The following is a 10,765-nucleotide window of genomic DNA, read 5'->3' as shown; positions in this document are numbered from 1 at the left end:
TGTGTGGACAGGGGGGCTCCGTTTCCCTGAGTCCTGCCCCCAAATCTCTGAACTCCTCGCACTTATCCTTCCTGCCATTGTGCAGGAGCAAGGCGATGAAATGGGAGCCCTACTGAGAGGCTGCTGATAAGTCAAGATTGGAAGTGGCCAGCAGGCTGGGGTGTCAGAGAGAAGGCTGCCCTCTGTGGACACTTCCAGTTGCAGGCTGCTCCCCCCCTTCCCCCAGCCCGAGCTGGATGTGTTTATTCTCTGTGTCTTTCCTACAAAGCCACCTAGAGGTTACTGACTTCCCCTGCCAGGGATTGAATCGGCTGTTGTGTTCTCCCAGCCCCTACACCTTCCTGCTCTATCCCCTCCCATCTGATCATGTTGACATATTCACACGGCATTATGTAGTAGTGATGCTTTGCTGCAACGTTACAGCTTCCGACACCTTCTTTTTATAACTCAGCCCTGTCCCCATCCAGCAGACCTGTCAAAACCACGCCTATGCAGCCACACAATTGGTCCAAAAGCGTCAAAGGGCCAATCAACTAGGTCTGGACTCCTTGCATTGCCACAACACATCCCTGGGATCTGGTGTAAGGAGAGACTACTTTCACACAGAGAATACTTGGAGCTGAGGGTGTCCCTCTTTCTATTTCCTCTCCTCTGTGTCCCCATCTTTCTCTAGTATACTCTGCCTCTGTACCTCACTGTTCCTTCAACCCTATCTCCCGAGCCAAGAAGAGCTGCTCCACATGCTGGGACACTCAATGACCATTCAGTAAGGGGGCAAATCTGAAAATCTGCTGATATAGCACTTCTGCTGCTTCCTTACCGGACTGAGACGAGGAAGAGAGCCTGCACGGAAGCTGTCTGCAGAGAAGAACGAGGAGCTCCAACTGACAAGTTCTCCTGCCTCTTCAGGGCACAAAGGTGGACTCACATTAAGGAGTGTTCTTCTTACCTTTAAGGAGCTGGGATTCTAAGTACACTTCTTATTCGCTGCCAGAATTAGGAACCTTACTCACTATTAGAAATATTATCATCTGAACTTTCTATTGTCCTTCTGACAGCAGCTGCATTGATTCCAGTTCTGTAGGTTGCGCACTTCTTTCTAATATTATGTACCTGTGAAGGTCCCCCAACGTGGACTAAGTCCTAAGCTGTGATATCCAAAAGGTCGAATTGGATGAATTTATCCATGAGAGATCCACTAATTTCAGGGTCAAGCATGGCTTACCACCCATTCCTATCACACCGTGCACCGGACTTTGCAATGAGCGCTGTTCTTGGACACCAGCCTCCCTTTTTTCCATCTCTGGCACTGCCACCCAATGGGGCTGCTCTATCCCTTCCTGGTGCCCTAGCCAAGCCCATCATGGATCAATTAGTGGGTGCTGCAGAGGCTGGCATCCCCTTTTCTTCTCTGGGTCACCAGGCAGCTTCTCATTTAAGGCCTCTTAAAACGCTTGAACCAGAAGAAGAAGTTGAAGATGATCCAAAAGTTCATTTGGAAGCCAAGGATCTCTGGGAACAGTTCCACAAAAGGGGAACTGAGATGGTCATCACCAAATCTGGGAGGTGAGTCATAGCATTTGTGTTTCTTACCTATTAATTGGCCCAAACACAGTAGACAGTGAGGAGTTTCTAGGAGAGAAGACCATAGTAGTTTGAATGGAAATTCTTGGACTATCTCTTCAAAGATCTACTGTTGTCTTGCCAAAGCCAGAGAGGACTGAATACCTGCGAAATACCGAGCTGCTCTATGGGGTCTTTATCTTTTCATTTCACATACAGTTCTTTACAGGACAGACAGCTCATTGCCGAATGTTCTGTATGTAGCATTAGTATAGGTATGTATGTATGTATGTATGTATGCTCTGAGTGCACACCCGGAAGAAGCAACTTGCTGCAATCATATGCTACCTTTGTAGTAGAACACAAACTCTCAGAGATTCCCCCACCCTGTTAGCTGTCCATTTATGACTGTTGTGGTCAAAGTTTTGCATCAAAGGTTAGTGAAGAATGATGATTCTTTTATGATGTCATGTGTTTCCTGGTTAGCTGCTGGAGAGATAGTAGTGACTTTGTGGCCCTCTAGTAAAGTCTGAACTTGTACACCTTGGGTCTCTGAGCTGCAGGAAGCCTTCATGTGTATAAATCTATAGAAAATATATAATATCTTGTATAAAATAGAGACCGGCATAATCCTTAGCCACCAAGAGACATTAACTCCTTCAGTGCAAATGAAGCAGCACTAACTGGAGCTGACAAGGTTAAACAGTAAACTGAAGAGCTTTGATCTCTCACATATAGCGCCCAATACAGACAGGCCGTGTATGAGAAAAGAAAGGTCCACCATGCACACCTCTACATTACCCTATGCCCCCTTTTTATTTCTCCAGGAGAATGTTTCCACCATTTAAAGTTAGATGCACAGGCCTTGACAAAAAAGCAAAATACATCCTCCTTATGGACATAGTGGCTGCAGACGACTGCAGATACAAGTTCCATAACTCCCGCTGGATGGTGGCTGGCAAGGCTGACCCCCGAAATGCCCAAGAGAATGTACATTCACCCGGACAGCCCGGCCACAGGAGAACAATGGATGTCAAAAGTGGTCACCTTCCATAAGCTCAAGCTCACTAACAACATCTCTGACAAGCATGGCTTTGTAAGTGACTATTACTATTATTATTATATTTTACTGTATAAATGTATATATTTTTATATATATATATATATATATATATATATATAAATACTATATATATATATATATATATATATATATATATATATATGTGTGTATGTGTAAATCTGTAAAAGCTGTTTTATGTCCAGATTCAACGTGAGTAAACTGAGGTTACATAGAAATATATTACATTTTGCTGATTATAGCCCCTTTTAATTTTGCAGAATGTATTTTTCTTTTTTTTTTTTTTTCTCTCTAGCCATCGGGCCATCAGCTACATAATAAAGTGTGGGCTTTCAAACATCTAATCAATGGGTGAATTACAAGTAAATGAATTTTCTGCTCTCTACTCCGGGATTGATAGCTTTATTACTGCACTTGATGAAAGGGGCTTATTAATGAGATAAAATAAGCAGCATGATTAGGGAAGAGAGGGTGATAAATGACCTCCCTGAAAATAGAAGGAAAGGTTTTCTAAACATTTTGCTCATAAAACCGCGGGGACTGTGAAGTGTCGGTGTATATTAACATCCTAAAGGATAGATGGCATACAAAAATCACACTGCTCTTATTCCATGGCCTTCATTATGTCAAGAATATTTTGGCAAAAATATACACCCATATATTAGAGGATACAGGAAGATATTATTTCTGTTCAGTAATTTTTCTTTCTTCTTTTTTTTTGCAATAACTCGGTTTCCTGTTCTAGTTATTGAAAAATAAAATAAAAATGACTGAATACTTTAATTTAAATGTCATTTTTTTGTTTCTCTGTCCATGGCATCTAGGATTGCTCCAAACAACATTTCATTTTATTGTACATTGTATTACATTGTATTGTGCAGTGACAATAAAGGAATCTTATTATCTTATTATTCATAATGTGAGATTATTACAAAATGGTTGCATATTCCTGATGGTGCCTGTATGCTTCGGCAAATAGCATTTTTTTGGGTTGAATTCGAGACCACTTCAGTTGTAACATTACTTTGTGTTTGCACTTTCCAGACCATTTTAAACTCCATGCACAAGTATCAGCCCAGGTTCCACATAGTGCGGGCGAATGACATTATGAAGCTGCCCTACAGCACCTTCAGAACCTATGTGTTCCCTGAGACCGATTTCATTGCGGTGACTGCATACCAGAATGATAAGGTAAGAGGCTTATAGGGATTTATCCAACGTGGTTTGGCTTTTTTCCACAAAGATTTTATTATGCATTGATAGTCCAAGTCAAGAAGGCCCCCCTCCCCCACAACACCTCTAGCCGGGCCTATCTTATCTGTGATAGAGGGGGCATCATCAGTGCTGCTGAACATGAGTGTATATGAACTCTTTAAAGAGTGGACTTTCCACTTTTGTCTGTACAAAGTATGTCTGCAAAAAGATCAAAGTACTAATGTATGTGCTGTCTGTAAATATTTAACGATATGGAGACTGAGATGTTAACAATGGTAAAGATATATATGATGGGTCAGGCTGGCAACATTGCCCACATATTTCATCATATGTCCTGTTCTATAATGATATATCAATTACTATCTATCCGTATGTCTACTATCCATATCTATGTAAATATATATATATATATATATATATATATATATATATATATATAACTCGAATCTATCTATTTATTTATGTAATCTATTTGTCTGTCTACATATCGAAACTATCTATCTATCGAATCTATTATCTGTCTATCAGCTATCTATATCCTATTTTTCATCTATCTGTCTATATATCGAATCTATCTATCTATCTAGTATCTATCAATATATGGAATGTATCTAGTATCTATCAATGTATGGAATCTATGTATCTAGTATCTATCTATATGTCTGTCTACATATCGAATCTATCTATCTATCTATCTATCTATCTATCTATCTATCTATCTATCTATCTATCGAATCTATTATCTGTCTATCAGCTATCTATCTATATCCTATTTGTCATCTATCTATCTATCTATCTATCTATCTATCTATCTATCTATCTATCTCCTATCTATCTATCTATCTATCTATCTAATATCTATCTATCTATCTATCTATCTATCTACCTACCTATCTACCTATCTATCTATCTATCAATCCATCTATCTATCTATCTATCTATCTATCTATCTATCTATCTATCTATCTATCTATCTATCTATCTCTTATATAATTTGCTAATACTGCGGCCACTTGCCCACTTCGTCTTGTCTGGTTGATTTAGTGCAGTAAAAGCATTACTAGTGGCTTTTAGCTACTTATGTGCTGTGGGTAGGTAGTGGTTGTAAATGTACCGGAGGGGTTTGTGACTATTTCCAATGCTGGTCCAGTTTAATCACGCTTATTTCAATCTCAGCAGCCGGATATGTACAATATAAATCTAAATTACATTTGTATTCTTGTGAGGACGTTAAAATCATTACAATCCTGCAGAGACAGCACACACAGGCACAGTGCATTATTGTCTTCTCTCCTTCTATCTCTATGGGACACCCATAAAATATAAGGCTAAAGCCGAATATAGTGACTTTGGCTGTTCTGCTATAAGGTGAGACAGGGGGAGAGGGGGAGATAACTGGAAACAAATGCTGGCTGCACAATCCCAACGCGGGTCCACTTGTAATGTAAAACATTTCCCTGTGAAGGTAGAAGACCTAATGATGTAGAAGCCGAGCACCCCACAGAGCCCCCAATACGCGGCAGCATGCGCCCTAATCACCTACACAGACCCCTAACAATTCACATGTAGTCATTAAACTAATAAACTAATACATCGGAGGAAATATTGTGTTCATATCCACAATCACTTATCCCACACATTCCCTCTCTATCCTCAGATCACGCAATTAAAAATCGACAACAATCCTTTTGCCAAAGGCTTCCGTGACACTGGGAATGGAAGGAGGGAGAAAAGGTGAGTCCATGGTAGCCTGTAATTATTTCTTTCGTTGGATCTTTAATATACCACTCCTACCATCCAGGATGGAGATTAGGCTAACGTTAATCCCTTGGGCTCCGCAGAAGACCTGTACATAGTACAAGAATTCTGAAAAAAAAAAAAAAAAAAGTATATATATATATATATATGTTATTTGTTATGTGGTCGTTTATTTTATATTAATATGCTTGGATACCAATACACACACACACGATTATTATATTTATCTTGTATTTTCAAAAATCCTAATAAAAATATATTTAAAAACATCGAAGACTTATTAAGAAGACTGAAATTTGCCCAAATGTTTGTACATGGGAATGATTCTTAAATACATTAGACCTGGCAGCAGGGTGTAATGTTCTATATCTGCTCTGCCTTTGAAGCTGTTAATTTTTCCAGTCCTGGTGGAAGTGCAGGAAATGTTGGTTTCTATTAATGACCAAGAAAAAAATAAAAAAATAATAATCTCAGTTTTGAGATTTGGTTCATAAAAATTAAGGCAGTACAAACAGGGATGGGGGAACCCTGCGTATTTTGGCTGCTCCAGTAATGTGAAAGCAAATGTTATTTCTCCTCCAAACCTTGGGCCTAGACTCATATTATGTGGGGAGTCCTTAATCATTTGGTGTGGTATATGCATGATATATATATATATATATATATATATATATATATATATATATACTGTGGAAATTCGGTGCTGTGTTATAGGGCACTATCACCAGCTGTAAAGAGAAAGCAGACATTTCTATGGGGTTTCCAGCTAAATATGATTTTCCAGTGGCTCCTAAGAATTTCTGACACCTCGGACTGACACTTCTTTGCCACATATCACAATCATCTCCCTCCTCGGCTAATAGAAGCCATCTCAGCTGTTTGTTTTGTAGCCCCTGTGCTAGATGACTTTGTCTCCCCCTGTAACATTTCTCAGATATGTGTGTCTAAATTAATAGATACAATGGGATTATTAAAATAATGGCTGCAGATCGGGAAATGTCTACCTCAGCCACAGGTATGATTCATATGTGTGATTATGAATTCACCAAACTTCCTAATTCTTCACCTGGTAGTCCAGTCATTACAAGTCCTAGCATAAATACCACCACATGCAGGTTTTGGGCCATTATTGTGCATAATTCTGTAGAGTTTTACTGCGTCGGTGTCCCCCCTGGTTAGCCCCTGTTATCCAGATAGCTGGGGCTGAGCCAGGTCTGCAGTAGTTAGGAGTATAAGGCAAAGGTCAAATACTTGTGTCTGCCGGCTGTTTATATTTCAAGCAGGGAATTATACACATTTAATGTGCGATTTGCTTTTCTCAAGGAAACAACTGAGCCTCCAGTCCATGCGAGCCTTTGATGAGCAGCAGAAGAAAGATAATGGCAGCTCAGATGAATCCTCCAGTGAGCAGACTGCGTTTAAATGCTTTGCCCAGACCTCCTCTCCAAGCGCATCCACAGTGGGCACTTCAAATCTTAAAGGTACCGTCCTAATCTGCCATTAACCCCATCACTCATAGCCCCTTGCCCTCCACAGTGCCCCAATCTGCCCTTTACTAATCCAACTTCTAGTGCCTTCAATTGGGCTCTCTAGACTACAGGAAGGCACAAGGAAAAGGTCGGGTTGGCAGCTTTAACCCTTTGCTGGGGGGGGGGGGGGTCCTTAACTAGAGCATCGGATATTACATATATGTTCAAATCCAAATGCTAAAATGTAATTAAGTTAAAATAAGAATAAAAAAAAGAAGTAAATAGAATACTTGTCCCAAGGTGGAAAAGGTGACAGTGTGCCTCCTCATTGTATAAGGCCACATAGAAGTGTTTTTGTAATATTCATGAGAAGAACCTTTGGTACCGACCGTGCTAGTCAGTAGCAAGAAGTCTGGATGCTCTCAAAAAGAGAAACAATATAAAATATTGTGATATGATACCTTTTACTGGATAACTAAAATAAATGATGTAATAAGGTTTATATATGGATATATAAGGTTTCTTTAGAGGTTTTTTTAAAAAAATTTGCGGCCTGAAGAAGGGACCTCAGAGTCTGGAAAACGTGACTGAATTATTCATATTTATTTATTGTATGCTCTTATATAGCGCCACTATATTCAGCATATGCCTCTTTTATTATTTTAATAAAATTATTATTTATTTTTTTAAAATATTTTTTTTTGTGTTCTGTTGAAAAATAATCGTTTATTTGGATACACTTTACAGTATGGGTGCTGACTTTTCTGCTATCTATCTATATTTACTTTATGTAATATATATATAGAAGAATGATGCATTGCTAAGGGTGACATCTGCTTGGTTTCTAGGCATTTGCGACAGTGAAGGAGACAGTGAGGATGATATTAAAGATGAGTCCACACATGATACCGGGGAGTCATCCAAAATTTCCACAACCACTGGGGAACACCCTATAGAGACGAGGAGCCCCTCCAAGCTCTCTTCGGACTTGGGCAGCAGAGGCAGGGAACAGAGTTCGAGGACTGGGAAGAGTTCCCCAGATTCTAGGCACAGTCCAGGGCAAATCTCTTCTAGTAGCAGAGTCCTAAGTGTGGATGACCTTAAGACCTCAACAAGGGACTCACATAAACTGGACGATCCAAAGCAGCCCAAGGAGCACTACAATCCACTGACAGTACAGACAGACAGCAGCTCTCATCCTCTATCCCAAGGCCATCTGCAGAACCTGGGATTCCCCCCTGGCTTGACTGGGCAGCAGTTCTTTAACCCCTTGGGGGCTTCACACCCATTGCTTTTTCACCCCAGTCAGTTTGCTATGGGAGGGGCGTTTTCCAGCATGGCAACTGGTATGAGTCCATTACTAACCACCGTTTCTGGAATGGCATCAGGCGTTAACAGCATAGACTCTACAGGGATGGTCTCTTCATCTCAAGGACTACAAGGGGCATCATCCTTACCTTTCCACCTCCAGCAGCACGTCCTGGCCTCTCAGGTAAGTTAGGCTTCACCCCATTTACTGTATGTGAGGCCACAATAGTAATAAGTATTAGGCTCATCTCTGCCTATCCCTATAATTCATTTACTAAAGTAGACATTTGTTTCACATTTGCCTTGGTGGCTAATTTTGTCAGTATGGCAAGTAGCTGGTTCATACATCAGACCTGAGCATTATTGTCATTTCTTTGTGCATTTAAAGGATCTGGGTTCACCTCGACCTATTTCTTTTTGTGTTGTGTTTCGTGATGAATTCAGTGCTCTCCGACTTCCATTCATTGTCAGCCAAGGGCTCCCATTTCTAGTGGTATTTTAGGGGTACAATGCATTGGGTGACACCTATAGTCCAGTTTTGTGTTATAGAAATAGGTGTGTGGATGCTGATATGATGATACCTGATGATTTTCTTCTATTTTCCAGGGTCTGGCTATGTCACCTTTTGGAGGGCTTTTCTCCTATCCTTACACCTATATGGCCGCAGCTGCTGCAGCCTCCTCTGCTGTCCACAGACACCCTTTCTTGAATGCTGTACGGCCCAGGCTGAGGTATAACCCCTACTCCTTCCCTATGCCCATGGCTGAGACTGGCAGCTTGCTGACCACTGCCCTCCACACATTACCCAACGGCACTCTTGACGGGAAAGGTCCTAGTCTGGCGCCCAGCCCGGCCTCTGCAGCCTTGGACTCTGAATTAACTAGCAGATCTTCAACCTTGTCCTCTGGATCAGTGTCCTTGTCCCCCAAACTGTGTGCAGAGAAGGAGGCCAGCAGCGAACTGCAGAATATCCAGCGCCTGGTCAGTGGACTAGACCCCAAGCAGGACAGATCCCGAAGCGGCTCCCCCTGACAGGCACACAGGAGGCTTTCCTGCTCATTCCAAACTTTTTATCTCATTGCACTTTGTATGTTAAAGACGCGTCCTGTAGTCAGTGTGCTCATATGTCCCATGCACAGCCACCAACACTGAGCAGACAGGGGCCAAAGCTGCTAGCCAGGTGAAAATGCCAATATCTACAGATTCTCTACCACTTTTCCACCCCACAGCCCATGCATGTTGTGTGAGGTATGTCTCAGACTAAAACTTGAAGAGGTGGCAGACCCATAGATCTGATCCTTCTCCTCTCAGACTTTATTTGTGGTCATTTACGGGAAGATAAGGGTTTTGTTATTTTTCATTTCTTTGTTGTTGTTTTTTTGTCAGTCACAGAATGAGCATTTGCATGCGAATAAAATCACTTGCTCCAAGTGCCCTGAATAATAAGTAATGTTCTGGGAAGGTCTACCCTCCTGCAGATATTTATGCCCATGCCCCTGTCATCAGGAGGGGGTGGCTAGGGGAGGCAAGTGTAGAAAACAAAAGTATTTATGTAATTATTTGATAGCTCCTGTAAATACTTCAGAACAAGAATTCTGATTATTAAACATTAATTTATTTCGATTGTACATAGTTCTGTAAATACTGTGCGATTATTGCCTTTATTTTCGCGTGTATTAACCTATTAGGTGCCAAAAGCATAGCATTCAGACGTGCATGGCACACAGGGCGGTTAGAGAAATGAGTTTCTATTAGGTAATTATTGAAGGGTAGAGATATTAAAGTGTACTGGTGTCATTTCTCTTCACTCCTATCATGCAGGTAAGGAACACCCCAAATCTAACATTTCACCAGAAATAATCTGCCTCCCAGTCACCCTATTGTCCTGCCCTGTTGGTCTCTGTACATTATTTCCCCTTGAGCTGTGTTGCTGATAATATATGAAGGTATAATTGCATACATGCATATATATACACGATGTAATGAATGTTTCATAGATATGTGTTCCCCTTGTATTTCCTTATTTTCAAAGCCTCAACAACTTTCAATAAATTTTTTTATTGAATTGTACCATATTTCTTATTCTTTGCTGTAAATGGAAGGAGTTCCTGTGTGGGCCAGCCATACACTCATACACACATACATACACACATATATACACACACACACACACACACATATATATATACACACACATACATATATATGTATACATACATATATACACACATTACACACATATATATATACACACACACATATACATACACATACATATATATGTATACACACACATATATATATTAATACATATACACACATACATATATACACACACACATATATATATATATACACACATACATACACA

General features: G+C 40.5%; 1 protein-coding gene across 1 annotated transcript; it reads left to right on the top strand.

Moving 5' to 3' along the window:
• The first annotated feature begins 536 nt into the window (after positions 1-536).
• On the top strand, positions 537-10,441 carry TBX3 (T-box transcription factor 3). Its single transcript, XM_040416647.1, is given in 8 exon segments — positions 537-1,566; positions 2,391-2,532; positions 2,534-2,659; positions 3,689-3,835; positions 5,517-5,593; positions 6,941-7,098; positions 7,935-8,578; positions 9,001-10,441. Coding segments are annotated over 8 exon segments (2,112 nt in total). The 5' UTR covers positions 537-1,174; the 3' UTR covers positions 9,427-10,441.
• Positions 10,442-10,765: the final 324 nt, after the last annotated feature.

The sequence above is a fragment of the Bufo bufo genome, chromosome 2 (genome assembly GCF_905171765.1).
Source record: "Bufo bufo chromosome 2, aBufBuf1.1, whole genome shotgun sequence".
Taxonomy (NCBI): domain Eukaryota; kingdom Metazoa; phylum Chordata; class Amphibia; order Anura; family Bufonidae; genus Bufo; species Bufo bufo.
Note: the sequence above shows the minus strand (reverse complement) of the source record. Positions and strands in the feature narration are given on the sequence as shown.